Raw genomic sequence first — 21,024 nt, forward strand, 5'->3', positions numbered from 1 at the left:
TGCGGACTGGAAGGAGGGTGATCCTCAACACCCTCTGCTGATCGCCCCAGGGCCCGCGTGGTTGGGGAGGAACCCCTCCCGGCTTCCCCAGATCCTTGTCTGCCCCAACCGGGCTTCCCTCTGCTGCTCTCGCAGCGCTTTCAGGAGGTCGAGGAAACTCACCTGCAGCACATGAAGGCCCTGATCAGCTCCTACGTCCACTCCGTGGAGGACACCCATGTCCAGATCGGGCAGGTGAGTGCAGGGGAGGCAGAAAGGGGAGGGGGAAGGGGAGCGCAAAGCGGGGCGGGGGGACTCCAGACAGGGCTGAGGGCAGCCAAGAGAGCCTTGCAGATGGGGTGCAGAGCCTCAGAGAGAGCAGCTTGCCTAGGGACACTGAGTCCATGGCAGAGGTGAGATTCAAACTCAGGACTTCTGGATTCATCACTCGGTCTCTTGACTGCTGCACCCTGGAGAGTGGCTGCTGTTCAGTGGGCCAGCGAAGGCTGCTTTCTCTGTTCCTCTTCAGGGAAGAACATAGAATTCGGTATGCAGCGTTGGCTTAGGGGTCAGCACGACTGGGCTCCAGCCAAAGTGGCTGCCCAGATGGGGCCCCGCCGCCAGCTGTAGGCCCTGCTGCCCCTGCTTGCTGTCGCTGCCTGTTCGCCCACCCTCTTGGGGCACACAGGCAGTGGCGAGAGCAGCAGGGGTGAAGCAGACCTTCCACTCACCTTGCACCTTTGTACAGCAGTTGGGATCAGGCCCAGAGGGAAAGCACCAGTGGAGGCGTAGCGGTGACTGTGGCAAAGACGAGGGGGGCCTCGCTGACGGTAGCGTGCCCAAGACCCTCCCCAAAACTGGGGGAATGACCCAGGTAATTGCCCTGGAAGACAGGGGGTCAATCCTTGCAGTAACCTCCCCTCCCCCCCGGTCGTAGGTACACGAGGAGTTCAAGCAGAACATGGAGAACATCGGGGTGGAGACGCTGCTGCGTAACTTCGCCGAGAGCAAAGGAACCGGCTGCCACCCGCCAGGTTAGCATCGCTTAAAAAAAAATAAACCTATTGTGTAAAAGGGGGGCACAAGGAAATACCTTTCTCATGAAAGTACAAGACGTGTCCCGGCATACAATAATAAATAATTAGTATGTAGTAATAATAATGAACAATAAATAATAAACACTAATAATAATTAGCGGAAAGGAACAGTACTTAGTAAAAAGGAATAATAACAATGATTAATAGTGAATCGTGATTAATAATAATGTATAATAGTTCAACTTATTTCTGTAGTGCCATTTATGTTCATGCTGCTTTGCAAAGTTCAGGTTTGAGCCCGCTCCATTTAATATCTTCTGTCGCATTCCACAGCTCCCCGTAGCCAAAGCTCTCTGGGCGGTTTATGAAGATTAAAGCCATAAAAATACAATATTGTCACATGATATAAAACCATTCACACGCAAACATATAAAACCATTTTATACAATCGACAATAAAAATCCCAGGACCCATTTTTTAAAAAAAGCTTTATCGTATGCTGTCAAACGCTTGGGAGTCGAGGGACATTTTGATCTGGCACCAAAAGGATGACAGTGTTGGCGCCAGGCGGATTTGCTGGGGCGATTGTTCCGTAGTCAGGGGCCACACCCGAGGAGGCCCTCTCCCTCATTGCCCTCCTCCGAACCTCCTTGGAGGAGGCACTTGGAGGAGGGCCAAGGAGTCTACGTTTCTCTAAACTCAGGAGCCCTAATTGTTTTTTCTGTGTACCTTCCCAGTCCGTTTCGGCCACCCTCAAAATTTCAATTTGCCAGCCATTAATTGTTGGGCTTGCAAGTAATACAATATTAGCCACAAATGCTCTCCTCCTCATGCAAGGCATTTAGTGATACAGGTGAAGGATTGGGGTTCGCACCTACCCCTTGGTTGCATAGGAGAAGCAGGAACGACCACCTGCATTAACTTCTGTTCCCTGTTTCCCTCCACCGCAGGTCCGCTGGATTTTGAGGAGCTCAGCATGACTCCCGTGCAGGAAGGCAAGTACGTCTGAGCGCCGGGTGACTGGCACCCCAGATTTGGGTGGGGTGGAAGGGTATGAGTCACTGTCAGATTTACTATCCTGTGGGGGGTCAAACAGTTTCTGCCGCTAGGACTGCAAGTGTTAATCAGATTAATCAACTGAGGCTTGGGTTGATTAACTGAGCAAAGGTTGATCTGTAGGGGTCTTGTTTTTGTGTCATTAATTAGTCTTTAGTTTGATACATTTATACTCCGAGGAGGTCTGGGAGCCGCAAGACTAATTTGCGGAGCTTGATTGTAGGAAAAACATACGTGAGGTTTCACAGCACTCTTCATCAAGCAGGGGTTCTCTCTCCCTCCGTCTGCAGGACCCAAGCGTACCCGCAGCAAAGCCTTCCGCATCCCTGGACTGGGCCGCAAAGAACGCGAACGAGACTCCGTGTGAGTAGGGCCCTTTTCCTTCCATTGTCTAATCACCACTAGTAGCAAGTTGTCTGACCCTGCAACGTTGTGTGTCCCAATTATCTCTTTCTTTTTCTCCTTTGGCCCAGGGGGTCTCCAGATGCTGATTTAGGGGTGAGTATGATTATTATTTTATTGCTGCTGCTGCTGTTGTTGTTAACTATTGAGATCTGCAGGGTGTTAGCCAGCCATTCCCTCCTTCACGATCCTCCATTACGTCTTGCCCAAAGAGCTCACAGTGTCAAATGTGACACGAGAGAGACAGCGGATGGAAGGGAAAAAGATGGAGGCGGGATGAATAGGAGAACGACCTATTCTCGTTCCAGTTACACGTATTTGAGAGTTTCATCAGCGCCTCCCGCTCCCAGTCTAGGTTTCAAGGGTTGAGGAGGCACAGTGGTGCTTTCTGATGTTCATGTGCAGATTTCCCAATTACACATCTTTGCCACCAACCGTTCTCCGAACCTCTTCTCTCCTCCCCTGCCCTGCCTGCGGCTACTACATTCCCGACTTTTGTGAACGGCCTCCTCTAGCATCCAGCTTTTCTCCCGGTGTCCTCGGCAGTCTCCACCTGCTCATTTTATTCCTCAAATACAATCCAGTTACGCGTGTTGCTTTGATTTGGGCCGAGATCCTTTTGGGCCAGGGATCTGCAAGCTTTTGGAGTGACATGAGGATGTTTATTGCAGCACAACAGCATCTTTCTGCCCTTTTGGGATAATTAATTAGGTCTCTGTCAAAATTTTGGGGGGATATTTTAAGGTGGAGTGCGGCGATCTTGTGTTGTGCTTTTCCACACAGCCCCCAGAAGTGGACGAAGAGGGCTTCACTGTCCGGCCTGACACGAATCAGAACGATATCCTTTGATTTGTGGCTGTTGGACTTCGGGGTCGGGCTTTGTGCTGTGCTTCTCGAAGTGGGGCAGGTGTCTTTTGAATTGCAAGGTGGGATGAGAAGGGGGAGAAAGTGTTGACTGCAAGGCTGAAGAGGGGTGCACCCGAATTTCCAGCTCTGGACCACAATCTGTAAGAGGCGTCTGGGTGATTTAGAGCCGGAGGGTTTCGTTCCTCGTCTCTGTGGATGCTGGAGAGGGGGGTTCTATTGAGCAGAGAACCAAGGGCTGTATCCCCCCCCCCCCGCCGCCCAGGAAGAACAGCACGGCAAGGGGGAGACCAAACTGGCCCCATATGTCAGCCAGAGAAGGAACAGATGAAGGGAGAAGGAACACCCATGAGAACTTTGAAACTCAGAACTGGTGCCTGCTTTTTTTTCTCCTCCCTCCCATTTCCTTTTCCTTTTGTGATGTGAGTTTTAGATTGTAAGCCTGAGGATAGGGACTGTCTCATTATTAACCTTTGGGAGCCTTTTTAGCCTGAAGAGCAGGGTAAAAATACTATAAGTAAATACGTTAAAAAGTAATTTATTTTTTCATTCATTCATGGTATTTTTATTGTGCTCCTCAGTCACAAAGGCTTCTAGAGCGGCTTACAAACGATCAGTTATAAAGAAGACGCTCCCTCCCCGCAGGCACACGGTCTCAAAGAAGATACGGCATGCAAGGAAAAAGGGACGGGGAGGGAAGAGGAAAATGAATCTCTTGTTCTGGCGTGGAGGCCGCCTTTTGGGCTGAGTGCGAAAGGAGGGGGAAATTCCAGAGGGCTGCCTGTGTTCGTCTGCTGCAGCAAAAAGAGTACAATGTGTCATGCCTGGTTCTGTCCCATAGTAATCTCTGCGCCCCCCACCACAAAAAGGATGGACAGTGCTTGAAGAAACACCCCCAAATCATTGAATAGTCACCACCCAAGCCATGTGGAGGGCCCAAATCTCTCCCCCCCCCCCCGGCCACCAAACGCAAAGTGGCTGCCTTTCCCTTGACTCTGTGCTCTGCACGCGAACACGGCAACCGCTTCTGCTCGTCCAGCGACTCGGATTACGACGACGAGGAGCCCCACAAGTTCTACGTCCGCATCAAGCCTGTCCAGCCGCGGGAGAGGGCCAGCAGCGCCGCGGCGGTGGAGCAGCTCAAGGCTTCCGTGGGCAACCTCATCCTGCCATCCAGCGTGGGGGTGAGTGGGTGCGGGGCGACGGGGCTGGCGGGGCCGGCGGCTTTCGGGGTCACCAGCCCACGCTCCTTCCCGATTTCTGGCCCCCTTTGCTGGCCGCTGCTGGGGAGGCGCATCACTTCCGGGCCTTGGGGAGAAAAGGGCCCCCCACCCCCCACTGCCTTTGCTTTGCTTTGCTCTGCCCCATACCCCTCTCCTGGAACTCGGAGGTGCTTCTGAGATTTAATTCTGGAGCTGGGGCACACACATTTTCCAGCACTTGCTGTTCGTTCAGGCTGCAACTCTGCCCACTGCTGGGCCACGGGGTGGCTTTATGGGGGCTCTGGCTGCCCTTTGAAGCTAGGGCGGGCTCGAGCAGGGGTGGTGTCGGGGCGGGGGCAGCGTTCTCTCCCTGCCACCCCCACCACTCTGCCTGACCCTTCCACTGTTCTCTTTCGCAGTGCACCATGAAAAGGCATTCGTCCAGTAAGTGCTCCGTCGACCAGGGACGTGGAACCTCTTTCAATCTCAGGGCCGGATTCCGTTTCAGGGAAGCTCTCGGGGGCCGCATTCCAGTGGTGGATGGAGCCAAAGGCAAAAGGGAGCAGGCCAAAACTACGAACATAATGAACCTTCAAGCTCTTCCTGCCTCTAACTCGGACTTTGGAGAGGCATTGCGATCTTTGGGAGTGGGGAAAAAGTTACATCAAACCTGGGAAGCCCCCAACAATTTGCAATTGGGGGAAAGGGGGGGCATCTGGAGGGCCAGATTTGGCCCACCGGCCGGAGGTTCAGCACCCCTGCCCTAGATCTCCTTGGGCTCATCCCGCGCTGTGTGTAGAACAGGGCAGCTCAGGTGGTAACGATTCTTTGAGGCCGTATCTTCTCAGGGAACATATCCCGGGGATGAAATAAGGGCGGGAAAGCCCTGTGGTGTGTGTCTGTGTGTGTGTGGTGGTTTAGAGCAGTCTCCTCCCCTCCGGCGCCCTTCCGGTGGGTTGGACTACGGCTCCATCCTACCCAGCCAGCAAAGTGAGGGTTGTCGTCCAACGTTTCTGCAGGGCACCCGGTTGGGGGAGGTTGGTTCAGAGCATTCATTCCCCCGCCACACTCAAGATGAGATCCTGTAGCTGAGCATTTTCCAGAAGCGGGTTGCCATAACTTAAGCTGTTTACTCATTTCTTCGTTGAACACATTTTTTAATCGTCCCTCAGAATTTCACCCAGTTGGGCGAATTCGCAATCCAGGCCGAGAAATTCGGCGACGTCACTGGGTGGATGTTTATTTGGGGAGCGGGGACAGGGTGGGCAGGGAGAAGCAGATGCCAAACAGTGTCTGTGTTCAGGCTTCTGGCCTGCTCCCTCACGCCATCCTTGCTTCGACGGAATCCGCGAATCATGTGTCGGCTTGCGGCCGCTTCTCGGTTCCACCGGGCCTGCTTGTTTTGCCGCATCCCTGATGTGCTTCTCTTCTTAAGGGCACTTAAAAACGCTCGCCTCGGCCACAGTGGAAACGGACTCCGACTGCACGCCGGTCCCAGGTGAGAGAGGGGGCCGAGAATGGGGAGAAAGAGAAGGAACAGAACTAGAGGGCCTGTGCTCCAATGGCCCGGATCTCTAATTCGTTTCCCTCCTTCCTCTGTGCAGGTGACAAGTTGGGTCACGTTCCGACCCCTCACCTCGCCACCCGGACAAAAAGGTACCCTTGGGTCCAGAGAACCCAATCCTCTGTGGTGCAGTTGGAGGGGTGGTGCTCACAACTCTGAGGCTCAATGCTTTGTTCCAAAATGGTCCCCCGTTCTGTGCATTGAACTTTTTGCATTTATTTCCTCATGTGCTTCACCTGATGCTTCTTCCAAGGACGAGAACCAGGGGCTTTGCTAGCCCCAAATCTATTTCCCAGGGGCCCCAAATGCCCCAAATCTATTTCCCAGGGGCCCCAAGTGCCCCAAATCTATTTCCCAGAGCCTCGAGTGCCCGTTGGTACCAGTGGGTGTTTTTCTTTCTTTCTTTGCTTAATTGCCATGCCATGTGTGTGTGGGGGGAATTTCAAGGGGGATTGCAGCTGGGGAGGGAAGCGCTAACTTTCCTCTCCCCACATGATACATCCTCCCCCCAAAATACATCTTCTTCTGCATGACAGTTAAGCTTAGAAAACACTGGTTTAGGATGATCCGGGACAGGGTGAAAGTTAATTGAAGCATTTATTTTACTTGAGATGATTTGGATGAGAAATTAATTTGCTGGCTTTGCCTCCCATGAAACTTAATTAAATCCTAGTTAGTCTTTCTAGTTAACCCTTTGCATATTTGTTTATTTATAGATAGATACAAAACCATGTAGGGAAATTTCATGCAGATTTGCATCCTATAGGCCTCCAGATCTTTCAAGGGCCTAACAATGCCTGAGCCAAGAACCTTTTTTGAGGATGCCTTGGGAGTTTGTGGGATTTACGGTGCAATCCTATGCATGCTTAGACAGAAAAAAGTCCTACAAAAAAATCCTACAAGGACTTCTTTCTGTCTAAACATGCAAAGGATGGCTCCCTTATCACTGCGGGTAGGGGGGCCCTATGCGGATGAGTTGGTTTGTTCATAGGTGTAAGGAAATGGCCACTCCAGGAAGGAGGACATGTAATTTGCATTGATTTTAACTTCATTTATCCACTGCCTTGCATCTCTCTTGAGTCTTCAAACTAGAAATAAAGACAATACATCCACCGTAAATGAAGAGTGGAAGGCAGGGAGAGAAGAAAGGGGAGGGGGCAGGCCATTCACAACCCTGCCCTGTCCTTGGGAGATTTCACCAGATGCCGTCCACACCCCTTCCCATCTTCCTTTGAATCCATGAGGGCCAGAAGCCTGCTTTTTTAAACAAAAACACACAATGCCAATGAATACTGAGATACTGTTGCTGTCGCTACTCTGAAGGCGGTGATTAAATCCTGCGTGCAAAGTGCAGACCTGCAGGATCTGCACCCTTTGGAGTGTTCCTCGGACCCCCACTCTTTTTTCTCTGTCTTTTCCAGCATCGACAGCAAAGCTGAGCCAGAGGTTTTGCCCGCCAGTGCCCTCTTTGGGCCCCCACTAGAATCAGCCTTTGAAAACGAAGACTTCACAGGTACACCGGCTCGGGGGCTCCTTGGTCTGGGACGATCGCAGAGCCCCCCAAGTGTGGGCAATGGGCCATTTCCGCCCCACATCTCCATGGACAAGGAAATGGAGGTGTGGGGCGGGGGTGGGGAAGTTCTTTCTGCGCTCTGTTTCGGAGAAGCTCTCGGGGGCCGCGTTCCTGGGTGGGCGGGGCTGGAGACAAAACAGGACGGGGCCAGAAGTGATGTGGGCGGGGCCAGAATACAAGCAACGCTGGCCAGTTGTAGCTTTGGGCTCCTCCTGCCAGCAGCCAGGACACCACCAAAGAACTGGTGGCTGGGGGGGGGACAGGGGAAAGTGGGCGTGGCCATCTAGGAAATTGGGATCCTGGCTGCAGCCATCAGCCCCCCGAGGAGGCCCAGGAGGGCGCTGCTGTTGACCAGCCTTTCCGAAGCTGGGGCCATCCAGATGTGTCGGACTGTGTCAAGAATGACGGCCCGTTTTCCTCCAGAAGACTAGGCCAGGTGGTCACATCAGATGTAACCACCTGGGATTGTGTGTTATCTATAGGCTCCTCAGCCCCTTTGCTCCAGACCGGGCGCAGGCGCTGTGAATTGGGGAGTGAGAACAGCTGAGGGTGGTGGAGAGTCCTAGCCTCCTGGAGGCCAGGGCTGCCCACCCACGGGCTGAGCCAGTGACTGGCCGAGGGGAAATCTGCTCTGGGTGGCCAGGGCTGGGCTTTAAAAGAGGGCTGGGGTCGACGCAAGGTGTCTCCCTTCATCCTGGTTGTCCTGGACCTGCAGATGGCTGGTTGCTGTCTGGGGAGATCCATGCTTAGATATGCAAGGACAGGGCAGGTAGATTTATTATTCTGCCTGGGTGTGCGCTCATGACGCTCTCTGTATACAGTTAAGTGTCTTGGCTTTGTGCCTTCTTGTGTAACTGGCTACTTCCATTCTTCCCTTTCCCTGTTGTTGTTGTTCAATCGTTAAGTCGTGTCCGACTCTTCGTGACCCCATGGACCACAGCACGCCAGGCCATCCTGTCTTCCGCTCTCTCCCAGAGTGTGCTCAAGTTCATATCCATTGCATCGGTGATGCTATCCAGCCATCTCATCCTCTGCCGTCCCCTTCTCCTTTTGCCTTCGATCTTTCCCAGCATCAGGGTCTTTTCCAGGGAGTTTTCTCTTCGCATTAGGTGGCCAAAATATTTGAGCTTCAGCTTCAGTCTCTGTCCTTCCAATGAGCACTCAGGGTTGATTTCCTTTAGGATGGACTGATTTGACCTCCTTGCAGTCCAGGGGACTCGTAAGAGTCTTCTCCAGCACCACAGTTCGAAAGCATCGATTCTTCAGCGCTCAGCCTTCCTTATAGTCCAGCTCTCACAGCCATACGTTGCTACTGGGAAAACCGTAGCTTTGATTAGACGGACCTTTGTGGGCAAGGTGATGTCTCTGCTTCTTACTATGCTGTCTAGGTTTGCCATAGCTTTCCTCCCAAGGAGCAAGCGTCTTGTAATTTCATGGCTGCAGTCACCGTCTTGCAGTGACCTTGGAGCCCAAGAAAATAAAATCTGTCACTGCTTCCATTTCTTCCCCTTCTATGTGCCAGGAAGTGATGGGGCCAGATGCCGTGATCTTAGGTTTTTTAATGTTGAGCTTCAAACCAGCTTTTGCACTCTCCTCTTTCACCCTCAACAAGAGGCTCTTTAGATCCTCTTCGCTTTCTGCCATTAGGGTGGTATCGTCTGCACATCTGAGGTTGTTGTTAATTCTCTCGGCAATCTTAATTCCGACCTGTGATTCATCGAACCCGGCGTTTCTCATGATGTACTCTGCATATAAGTTAAATAAGCAGGGTGACAATATGCAGCCTTGTCATACTCCTTTCCCAATTTTGAACCAGTCGGTTGTTCCATGTCTGGTTCTTACGGTTGCTTCTTGACCCTCATACAGGCTAGGTAAGGTGTTCTGGTATTCCCATCTCTTTAAGAATTGCCAGAGTTTGTTGTGATCCACACAATCAAAGGCTTTAGCGTAGTCAATGAAGCAGAAATAGACGTTTTTCTGGAATTCTCCTGCTTTCTCCGTGATCCAGTGAATGTTGGCGATTTGATCTCTTGTTCCTCTGCCTCTTCGAAACCCCGCTTGTACTTCCGGTAGTTCTCAGTTCACATGCTGCTGAAGCCTAGCTTGTAGGATTTGGAGCATAACCTTGCTGGCATGTGAAATGAGTGCAATCGTATGGTAGTTTGAGCACTCTTTGGCATTGCCCTTCTTTGGAACTGGAATGTAAACTGACCTTTTCCAGTCTTGTGGCCACTGTTGAGTGTTCCAAATTTGTTGGCATATTGAGTGCAGCACTTTAACATCATCATCTTTTAGGATTTTAAATAGCTCAGCTGGAATACTGTCATCTCCGCTACCTTTGTTGTTAGTAATGCTTCCTAAGGCCCGCTTGACTTCACTGTCGAGGATGTCCGGCTCAAGTTCAGTGACCGCACTATCATGGCTATCACGGACATTCAGATCTTTCCTGTATAGTTCTTCTGTGTATTCTTTCCACCTCTTCTTAATCTCATCTGCTTCTGTTTGGTCCCTGCCTTCTTTGTCCTTTATCATGCCTGTCTTTGCACAAAATGTTCCCTTGAGATCTCCGATTTTCTTGAAAAGATCTCTAGTCTTTCCTATTCTGTTGTTTTCCTTGATTTCTTTGCATTCTTCATTTAAGAAGGCCTTCTTGTCTCTCCTTGCTATTCTCTGGAACTCTGCATTCAGTTGGATATATCTTCCCCTTTCTCCCTTGCTTTTTGCTTCCCTTCTTTTCTCAGCTACTTGTAAAGCCTCATCAGACAGCCACTTTGCTTTCTTGCATTTCTTTTTCTTTGGGATGGATTGAGTTGCTGCCTCCTGAACAATGTTACAGACCTCCGTCCATAGTTCCTCAGGCACTCTGTCTTTCAGGTCTAATCCCTTAAATCTATTCCTCACCTCCCCTGTATATTCATAAGGGATATGATTTAGGTCATACCTGAATGGTTTAGTGGTTTTCCCTACGTTCTTCAATTTAAGCCGAAATTCTGCAACAAGAAGCTCATGATCTGAGCCACAGTCAGCTCCAGGTCTTGTTTTTACTCACTGTATAGAGCTTCTCCATCTTTGGCTGCAAAGGACATAGTCAATCTGATTTCAGTATTGACCATCTGGTGATGTCCATGTGTAGAGTCGCCTCTTGTGCTGTTGGAAAAGTGTGTTTGCTATGATCAGCGTGTTCTCTTGGCAAAACTCTTATTAGCCTTTGTCCTGCTTCATTTTTTACACCAAGGCCATGCTTGCCTGTTATCCCGGTGATTTCTTGACTTCCTACTTTAGCATTCCAATCCCCTATGATGAAGAGGACATCTTTTTTTTGGTGTTAGTTCTAGAAGGTGTTGTAGGTCTTCATAGAACCGACCAACCTCAGCTTCTTCGGCGTCAGTGGTTGGGGCATAGACTTGAATTACTGTGATGTTGAATGGGTTGCCTTGGATTCATACTGAGATCATTCTGTCGTTTTTGAGATTGTGCCCCAGTACTGCTTTTCCCACCCTTTTGTTGACTATGAGTGCTACTCCATTTTTCTAAGGGATTCTTGCCCACAGTAGTAGATATGATGGTCACCTGAATTAAATTCGCCCATGCCTGTCCATTTTAGTTCGCTGACTCCCAAGATGTCGATGTTCAATCTTGCCATCTCATGTTTGACCACCTCCAGCTTACCTTGATTCATTGATCTGACATTCCAGGTTCCTAAACAATTTTGTTCTTTACAACGTCGGATTTTCTTTTCACCACCAGACACATCCACAGCTGAGTGTCCTTCCGGCTTTGGCCCAGCTGCTTCACTCTTTCTGGCGCTGCTTGGAAATACCCTCTGCTCTTCCCCAGTAGTATATTGGACACTTTCCGACCTGAGGGGTTCATCTTCTGGCGTCATATCTTTTAGCCTTGTGATACGTTCCATGGGGTTTTCTTGGCAGGAATACTGGAGTGGGTTGCCATTTCCTTCTCCAGTGGACCACATTTTGTCAGAACTCTCTGCCATGAGATGTCTGTCTTGCATGGCCCTGCACGGCATAGCTTATGGCTTTGCTGAGTTGTGCAAGCCCCTTTGCCACAACAAGGCAGTGATCCTTTATCCAGCCTTTAGTTGGTGTGGTCTCTCTGCATAACCTCAGTGCTAATTTCAGAGCCTCTTGGCTAAGGAGGGTGGCTACTGGGTATTTTGGGGGACTGGAAGGCCGGGTTTGGCCAGTCCTGTTTTGGCGAAGGGGTCCTGGGATCGGGTCTTGAGGGGTCCTCCCTCACAGGAAGGTTGGGGCTGGTCCCGGCAGCTGGGATCCTCCTTCCCTTCACAGACTGCAACTCCCAGCAGCCCCAGCCAGCATGGCCAAGGGGTGGGGCTAATGGGAATTGTAGTCCCAAACATTTGAAGGCTCTGTTTCTGCATTGCTGAGTGTGCGTATGGTGGTGGGGGAAGAAGATGGCTACACTGCTCTGTATTAAACTCTCCCTCCCCTACTCCCTTCTTTGGTCTCTCCGCAGCCCCCCGGTCATACCTCTTGGCATCCAGCCCCTCCCCATTCTCCTCTTCCTCCCCTGAGAATGTGGAAGACTCCGGCCTGGACTCGCCGTCGCACCGGGCCACCGGGCCCTCCCCGGATTCCCGCCTGTGGAGCCCACGGCCTGGCACCCCTCAGAGCCCCCTGGGCAGCAAAAAGCCTCCCAAGAGCTCCATTGGCTCTCGTGGCCACCGTGGAGGCCTGCTAGCCGACAATGGCCCAAGCCCCTGGCTGCCTCAGCCGGCTTCCCGAGAGCTCCCCTGTTTTGCAGCTGAGCTGGACTGGCCTGACTCTGGGCCTGCCTGGCCAGCGCCCACTCACAGCAACGCTGCAGGCCGCTGTGAAGTGCCATCGCCTGACCCCTTCTCCCTGGAGGGCGTGGCGAACCACCGGCGTGGCTGGCCACCTTCAGACTGCCCGCCCCGGGCCGGAGAACGAGACAGCTGCCTCTCATCCAACTCAGCTTCCTCTTCCTCCTCTTCCCCGGCACCCCCTAGCAGTGGTGACTCCACCAGCCCGTCCCCCTGGGCCCCACGGGGCAGAGACCTGGAGAGCGGGACACCCTCTGTCCCAGATCTTTCTTCCGAGCCAGGTGAGTCAAAGTGGGGACTTTAAAAAAATATAGTTAATGATTTGGTTCAACACTCAGAATGAACCAAACTCGCAACGAGAGCACATCCAGTTTATAAATTTCTCGATTTATAAAAATTATAAACAGATTTTTAAAATGTGAAACATTTCGGCGTCAAATGCCAGCTTCTGTCAGAAACAAGAGTATCTGGCAAGAGTATTGTAGCATACCCTAATTTGTGACTGAAGCTGGCATTTTACATGGAAACGTTCCCCATTTTTAAAATCTGTTTATGATTTTTTAAAAAATCTATACATTTATAAACTGGATACACTCTCACTCTCGTTGGGCGTTCGTTTTGTTTTGGAGTGCTGTGTCATGTGCATCGAATCGCCTATGTATCAGCTTCAAAATGACCCATGTGGCGGGGAGGAGGAAGCATGTGTATGAGTGTGGAGGGGGAGAAAAAGATAGCTCCAATGGCCTTGCGGTCCCCCTCCCACGCCCCCAAACCACAGCAACCACCCTGTCTTCATTTTAATTGTGAGGTGCTGGAGCAAACATCTTTTCCTTCGTTTGGCTGTACCATTGCCAATGCCCTAGGACCAGCCCTGCTCCTGTACTGTTTAATTGCACTGTTAATTTGCAATAATTTAGAAGTTGAAGTTTTTTCTGTCATTCCCCCTTAAAAAAATTAGCTCCTTTGTTTCCATGATGGGGGGGGGGGGAATCTTAATTCCTACATGTCTTGTTATTGTTCAGTCGTTCAGTCGTGTCCGACCCTTCGTGACCCCATGGACGACAGCACGCCAGGCCATCCTGTCTTCCGCTCTGTCCCAGAGTGTGCTCAAGTTCATATTCATTGCATCGGTGATGCTATCTAGCCATCTCATCCTCTGCCGTCCCCTTCTTCTTTTGCCTTCAGTCTTTCCCAGCATCAGGGTCTTTTCCAGAGAGTTTTCTCTTTGCATTTGATGGCCAAAATATTTGAGCTTCAGCTTCAGTCTCTGTCCTTCCAGTGAGCACTCAGGGTTGATTTCCTTTAGGATTGACTGATTTGACCTCCTTGCAGTCCAGCGGACTCGGAAGAGCCTTCTCCAGCACCACAGTTCGAAAGCATCAATTCTTCGGTGCTCAGCCTTCCTTATAGTCCAGCTCTCACAGCCATATGTTGCTACTGGGAAAACCATAGCTTTGATTAGACGGACCTTTGTCGGCAAGGTGATGTCTCTGCTTCTTACTATGCTGTCTGGGTGTGCCATAGCTTTCCTCCCAAGGAGCAAGCGTCTTGTAATTTCATGGCTACAGTGACCGTCTGCGGTGATCTTGGAGCCCAAGAAAGTAAAATCTGTCACTGCTTCCATTTCTTCCCCTTCCATATGCCAGGAAGTGATGGGGCCAGATGCCATGATCTTAGTTTTTTTAATGTTGAGTTTCAAACCAGCTTTTGCACTTTCCTCTTTCACCCTCAACAAGAGGCTGTTTAGATCCTCTTCGCTTTCTGCCATTAGGGTGGTATCGTCTGCATATCGGAGGTTGTTGATAATTCTCCCAGCAATCTTAATTCCGACCTGTGATTCATCCAACCTGGCGTTTCTCATGATGTACTCTGCATATAAGTTAAATAAGCAGGGTGACAGTATGCAGCCTTGTCGTACTCCTTTCCCAATTTTGAACCACTCGGTTGTTCCATGTCTGGTTCTTACTGTTGCTTCTTGACCTTTGTACAGGTTTCTCAGGAGACAGGTGAGGTGGTCTGGTACTCCCATCTCTTTAAGGATTTGCCAGAGTTTGTTGTGATCCACACAATCAAAGGCTTTAGCGTAGTCAATGAAGCAGAAATAGACGTTTTTCGGGAATTCTCTTGCTTTCTCCGTGATGCAGCGAATGTTGGCGATTTGATCTCTAGTTCCTCTGCCTCAGCAAACCCAGCTTGTACTTCCGGTAGTTCTCGGTTCACATGCTGCTGAAGCCTAGCTTGTAGGATTTTGAGCATCACCTTGCTGGCATGTGAAATGAGCGCAATTGTACGGTAGTTTGAACACTCTTTGGCACTGCCCTTCATTGGAATTGGAATGTAAACTGACCTTTTCCAGTCTTGTGGCCACTGTTGAGTGTTCCAAATTTGTTGGTATATTTTAACAGCATCATCTTTTAGGATCTTAAATAGCTCAGTTGGAATACTGTCATCTCCGCTAGCTTTGTTGTTAGTAATGCTTCCTAAGGCCCACTTGACTTCATTCTCTAGTTGCTGCCTCCTGAACAATGTTACAGACCTCCGTCCATAGTTCCTCAGGCACTTTGTCTACCAGGTCTAATCCCTGAAATCTATTCCTCACCTCCACTGTATATTCATAAGGGATATGATTTAGGTCATATTTTGAAAGGTTGTCCCAGAGAGGAAGGCCAGGATCTCTTCTTGATCATCCCAGAGTGCAGGACACGGAATAATGGGCTCAAGTGACAGGAAGCCAGATTCTTGCTGAACATCAGGAAAAACTTCCTGACTGTTAGTGCAATATGACAGTGGAACCAATTACCTAGGGAGGTGGTGGGCTGTCCCACACTGGAGGCATTCAAGACGAGGCTGGACAGCCATCTGTCAGGGATGCTCTGACTTGGATTCCTGCACTGAGCAGGGGGTTGGACTCGATGGCCTTGTAGGCCCCTTCCAACCCTACGATTCTGTGACTCTGTGATTCTAGGTCATACCTGAATGGTTTAGTGGTTTTCCCTACGTTCTTCAATTTAAGCCGAAATTTTGAAATAAGAAGCTCATGATCTGAGCCACAGTCAGCTCCAGGTCTTGTTTTTACTGACTGTATAGAGCTTCTCCATCTTTGGCTGCAAAGATCATAATCAGTCTGATTTCATTATTGACCATCTGGTGATGTCCCTGTGTAGAGTTGCCTCTTGTGCTGTTGGAAGAGCGTGTTTGCTATGATCAGCGTGTTCTCTTGGCAAAACTCTATTAGCCTTTGTCCTGCTTCATTTTGTACACCAAGGCCATGCTTGCCTGTTATCCCGGTGATTTCTTGACTTCCTACTTTAGCATTCCAATCCCCTATGATGAAGAGGACATCTTTTTTTGGTGTTAGTTCTAGAAGGTGTTGTAGGTCTTCATAGAACCGATCAACCTCAGCTTCTTCGGCCTCAGTGGTTGGGGCATAGACTTGAATTACTGTGTTGTTGAATGGTTTGCCTTGGATTCATACTGAGATCATTCTATCGTTTTTAAGATTTTACCCCAGTACTGCTTTTCCCACCCTTTTGTTGACTATGAGTGCCACTCCATTTCTTCTAAGGGATTCTTGCCCACAGTAGTAGATATAATGGTCACCTGAATTAAATTCGCCCATGCTTGTCCATTTTAGTTCGCTGATTCCCAAGATGTCGATGCTCAATCTTGCCATCTCATGTTTGACCACCTCCAGCTTACCTTGATTCATTGATCTTACATTCCAGGTTCCTAAACAATATTGTTCTTTACAGCATCGGACTTTCTTTTCACCTACATGTCTAGCAGCTGTTTAAAGCAGCCATAAATTGGCAATGAATGAGAGTTTGACCCCCTCCCTGCCTTTCTCTCGGCCCTCCAACTGGTTCCTGGGCTGAGGGCTCTCCGAAGTTTCAGACTTGGCAGCCTTTCCCAGCCCTACACAGAGATGCCAGGAATTAAATCTGGGGCCTTCTGCTCTTCATCTGGGCTTTGGTTCTTCTACTAAAGATAAAGTAAGATTCTAGTCCCAATGGTTCTGGAGAAAAGAGCTGATTTAAATGACATTTGTATTCATTCTTTGTCGCCTCTCATGCCCTTCCTGGATCTTGCCGTTCCAATGTTCCCCTTCTTTAATTTCATTTGTAGTTCCTCTTCCTCCGTCTGCTACCTCCGGTTTGACCCCCATGGTGGCTCCGCCCCGGCGATGTCGTGCAAAAAGGCCCTTAGCCATTTCAGCCAGCTGTGTTGGCAGCGAGACGGTGAGTCACAATGTCTTAGCCATGGGGGCCACCACTGAGCAAGGAAAGCATGCCCGTCTAGTGGGGATGTTGGAGACATCCATTTTGGGGGTGGAGTTCAATGAGTTTTCATTGGTTCGTCCCCTAGACTTCATTTCGGTTCCTGCTGCAGTGCCCAACTCAATCTGCAGCGAGCTGGGTCAATTCATGGTTGTTCTGGACATTTCGCACATTTTTCCTGCAGGTTCCACGATTTGCACCCAGTTCTGTGCAATTTGCGCAAATTCGGCCACAGTCTGTGCAAATTCCCAGAAATTTGCGCAAATTGCAGAACCTGAGGGGAAAATGGAGAAAAAAGATTCCTGGAGTTTGGGAAAAAGCCCACAGCTTGGCTAGCAAACACAAATCGAGCCATAGATGCTGCAGAACTCTGTCGAGTAAAAAAATAACTGGATTTCGCAGCAACTGACATTCCCACCACTGAGTGAACTGGGGTTGGATGAATTGTGGGTGTGGGTGTGTTTTTTTTTAGGTGGGGAGAACAATGTAGATAGAGGGTTGTGAAGTCAGGGCTTAGCAGCACTGCTAAGTGATCAAAGAAACCCACATGGATGAAATCTTCCTGCGTTTTGTGTAGGACATGCTCTCCTTTGAGATGATGCACACGTCTGTTGGAGCCAGTGCCTGAGTGGATTAAAAATATAATAAATGAATACCCCCCCCCCCGTCTTGCACACGCAGGAGACAGCGGCCTTCTGAAGTGGCTGTTTGTATAATCACTTCGATTAAAACTCTATACACATATAAATCAGGGCACCTCTCTATTGGATCGAAACGTGGCTAGTTGCTTTAGCCCTGGTTCTTGGCCTCGTTTTGGGGTAAAGGACACAAGGTGACTTGTGCAGCGCCGAGGCCCGATCCCAGTGACGACGGCAAGTCACGGTGAGCCTCACTGGGCGTCGTCTGTCTGTTTCTGAAAAGTTCTTTGCAGCCATGAGGACTAGAAGCGTGTTTTTCCCTTCTGTGTTCCTGTTTTTAAAAAAATGAAGGTGGGGATTCTCCAAGGACCATTGCTCATGGCAGAACCAGTGATGCCTTGGCTGGGAACCCATTATGATAGGGCTGGACAGACATGGAATGCCAGCTGATGCTTCTGCCACAACCGAAAAGCGCAAACTCTCTTTTTTGTGGTCAAGGGTGGGTGGTGGGTGGGTGGTCAGCGGGTGGTCAGGGGCGCTCCGGACCCTCCATGCAACTCAGGCCTGCCTTGTCCTGTCTCCGCAGCCTCGTTCCCTGAGCCCCTCCCCACTCTGGGCTCTGTCGACCTCCCAGAGCTCGGCTGGCCTGACAGAACGCACCTTCTTCATGGCCACGCTGCCAGGACTTGGTACGTAGCCAGCAAGGAAGGGGAGCACGTGCAAGTATGTCTCACAGAGGTTTGGGGCCCATGTTTGGTTGTGGGGAGTGGTGTGTGGGAGGCAAGGGAGGAGGGAGCTGGTCCAAGAAGCCAGCGCTGCACTGTCACCCCACTCTTGTAGCATTTTTATTTCAAATACACTAAGGCCGTATGTCACCATACAGAAGACAAGCCTCCATTCTTGTTCTTCTTTGTCTTCTCTGTTTTTGTCGTTGTCATTATTATTCGTAATAATAATAATTTTGACAAAGGCACTACCACCACCCGTGCGTTCAGTTAGCATCCCCAAACAGACCTTTCCTGTGTTTCAGCCAAGCCCTTTTACGAATGATCGTATGAAGTCTTTGCGGCCGTGCAAACTGCAGCCTGTACGTGTCATTTTAGGCTGCTTTTTATTATTGTTACTGACAGCGTTTTTTCCTCATTCTTCAGCCCAATGAAGGCTCCCGGAGCGGCCTACAAAGATTAACGATAAGACAGTCCCTGCCCTAAGGCTTGCAATCTAACAGACATGATACAAAAGAAAAAGGGATGGGGAGGGAGGAGGAAAAAAGGCAAAACTCAGGCACCAGTTCTGAGTTTCAGAGTTCTCCTAGGTGTTCTTTCGGACAGGGACGGGCAAAGCAGGCTCCGTGCAGCTGCTGCTTCTCTGGCCGATGGTTCCCGTGATGCTCTTCCTGGGAGGGGAGGTCGCATCCTCCCAATGGTCCCTGATGGAGGAGGGCTCTCATTTCTCTCCTCTCGCCAGGCATTTCCCGCGGACCCTCCCCCGTGGTCCTGGGCTCTCAGGGGGCCTTGCCTGTGGCAGCTGCCTTCACAGAGTACATCCATGCCTACTTCAAGGGGCACAACCCTGACAGGTAATACAGGGGTGAGGGGGTGATTGTGGGATCCGCTGTTGGTTTCCTGAGCTCCCACCATTTCATGGGGCAGAATTTGGCAGGGAGCGGGGGCCGGGCCTCACTGCGGTTTTATTTGCATCGCTCTTGGCACTCATCGTTGTGCCACTGGACGCAGCGTCCCATTGCATAGGACGCAGCAATGGAGTTCGCTGTGGAAGGGTGCCGGCTCTTGCCCTGGGCTAGCGGTCCATCTGAAGCTGCCTTCTCCTGAGCCAGACCATTTGTTGCTCTTGCCTGGTATTAGACCAGCAACAACTCACTTTTTAACGGGAGAAACTGGGGATCGAACCTGGGCCCTTCCACCTGCCTCCTTTGCTTAAAGTTCTCTGCTCCTTCGCTTAAAAAGTAAGCAAAGTTCCAGTCCTCATGGTTTTGGATATAGAGCTGCTTTCAATAGGAACAGGGCAGTTGCCTTATACAGAGTCAAACCCTTGGTCCAGCTGTCCCAGTACTGTCAACGCTGACTGGCAGCATTGGCTCTCTAGGGTTTCAGGCAGAGAGGACCGCTACACCACCCTAAAATGTATTTATTTCATTATCTATTATATTTCTATACCGTCCACTAGCCGAAGCTCTCTGGGCAGCTCGCAACAATTAAAATCATAAAATACAGCACAATGAAATACAGTAGGAAAGTTTAAAACTGTGGTATACAAGAAAAAATAATAACCGAATAGAACCTGTCAGCAGCACAGAGATTTACAATCCAGTACCAGATCTTGTCTGATCTTGGAAGTTAAGCAGGGTCGGGCCTGGTTAGTGCTTAGGGAGGGGCCGTGGCTCCGTGGCAGAGCCCCCACTTGGCATGCAGAAAGTCCCACATCTGATCCCCAGCAGCATCTCCAGGGAGGGCCAGGACAGAGTCCTGCCCGAACCCCTGGAGAGCTGCTGCTGCCAGTCGGTGTCGGCAACCCTGGGCTGGAGGGACCCAGGGCCTGGCTCAGTCGAGGGCAGCTTCCGAAGTTCCTCCGACATTTATGGCTGTGCTGCTCGAGGTCCTTTGAATCGGTGGTCCCTGGGATTGGACCTGCATCCGTGCATCTCCCGAAGCAGGCGCTGTGCCGTTGGGAGGCCTGCCTTGTACCCTGGCGCAGCTGTGCCCAGCTGCGGCACTCCAGTATGGCAAGGCGGTCTTGGACGGGGTCCCTTGCTAGGGGAGAGGGGGTGCGGGAGAACTGACATTGTCTCTGGCTCCCCCCCCACCTCTCCCAGCTGTCTCGTCAAGGTCACCGGTGAGCTCACCGTGTCTTTCCCGGCGGGGATCATCCGGGTCTTCAGCAGCACCCCGGCACCTCCCGTCTTGAGTTTCCGCCTCCTCCACACGGCGTCCATTGAGCAATTCCTGCCCAACGCAGACCTTCTCTTTAGGTACTTGGAAAGGGGCGGGTGTTTGGGGAGAGGAATTACTGGAAACAAACAGAAGGATTGAAAACCGTTACTGCACCGTCAGTGTGAATGCTGCTTGCCAAAGTACAAGAGGACAGGTCCCTGGCTCCAGGAGATTGCAATGGGGAGATGATGCCAATAATGGTATTATTACTGTTTTTTCCTCTTCCCTCCTCATCCATTGTCCTTGTGTGTCATGTCCTTTTTACGTTGAAAGCCAGTTGTGCTTGCTTACACCCTACCCCCCATGCACCCACGCTTTTCCTTTGTCAGCAAAGATGGGCCCATGTTGTCCTGGTCCTGTGCTGCCTTATGAAGCATCCAGCCTTACTGCTAGAAAAGGTCTGTGTCTGTCGCTCTCGCTCTCTCTCTCACTCACACACACACACACACACACACACGGTTTCATCCATCTGGCCAGCTACTGACATGAGCAACAAACAGGCCTGGCTCAACTCATGGGGGGATTCCTCTTGCAGTGGAGCCAGGCTCAGTGGCGTCACAAGGCAGGAGGGGACCAGCACAACCTGGGTGGTCCCAGGCACTCCATCCTCCCCATCTGGATTTGGGCCTGAAAGACCCGGGAAAAGTGTGGGTGCCTGG

General features: G+C 50.6%; 1 protein-coding gene across 12 annotated transcripts in view; it reads left to right on the plus strand.

Moving 5' to 3' along the window:
* Positions 1-21,024, plus strand: part of LOC146333451 (F-BAR domain only protein 1-like) — a 67,881-nt gene that overhangs the window by 35,100 nt on the left and 11,757 nt on the right. For all 12 annotated transcript variants that reach the window (XM_084825838.1, XM_084825847.1, XM_084825848.1 and 9 more), the window contains 16 exons: positions 136-234; positions 917-1,013; positions 1,967-2,011; positions 2,363-2,435; positions 2,546-2,570; positions 3,258-3,312; positions 4,347-4,522; positions 4,960-4,984; positions 5,976-6,038; positions 6,145-6,196; positions 7,526-7,617; positions 12,172-12,780; positions 16,625-16,737; positions 18,001-18,103; positions 18,882-18,993; positions 20,248-20,403. In XM_084825838.1, coding sequence (XP_084681964.1) covers positions 136-234; positions 917-1,013; positions 1,967-2,011; positions 2,363-2,435; positions 2,546-2,570; positions 3,258-3,312; positions 4,347-4,522; positions 4,960-4,984; positions 5,976-6,038; positions 6,145-6,196; positions 7,526-7,617; positions 12,172-12,780; positions 16,625-16,737; positions 18,001-18,103; positions 18,882-18,993; positions 20,248-20,403 — 1,895 coding nt within the window. The remainder of the gene's footprint in view (positions 1-135; positions 235-916; positions 1,014-1,966; positions 2,012-2,362; positions 2,436-2,545; positions 2,571-3,257; positions 3,313-4,346; positions 4,523-4,959; positions 4,985-5,975; positions 6,039-6,144; positions 6,197-7,525; positions 7,618-12,171; positions 12,781-16,624; positions 16,738-18,000; positions 18,104-18,881; positions 18,994-20,247; positions 20,404-21,024) is intronic.

The sequence above is a fragment of the Heloderma suspectum genome, chromosome Z (assembly GCF_057233095.1).
Source record: "Heloderma suspectum isolate Gila_16-S chromosome Z, 16-S_ref, whole genome shotgun sequence".
In the NCBI taxonomy this organism is placed as follows: domain Eukaryota; kingdom Metazoa; phylum Chordata; class Lepidosauria; order Squamata; family Helodermatidae; genus Heloderma; species Heloderma suspectum.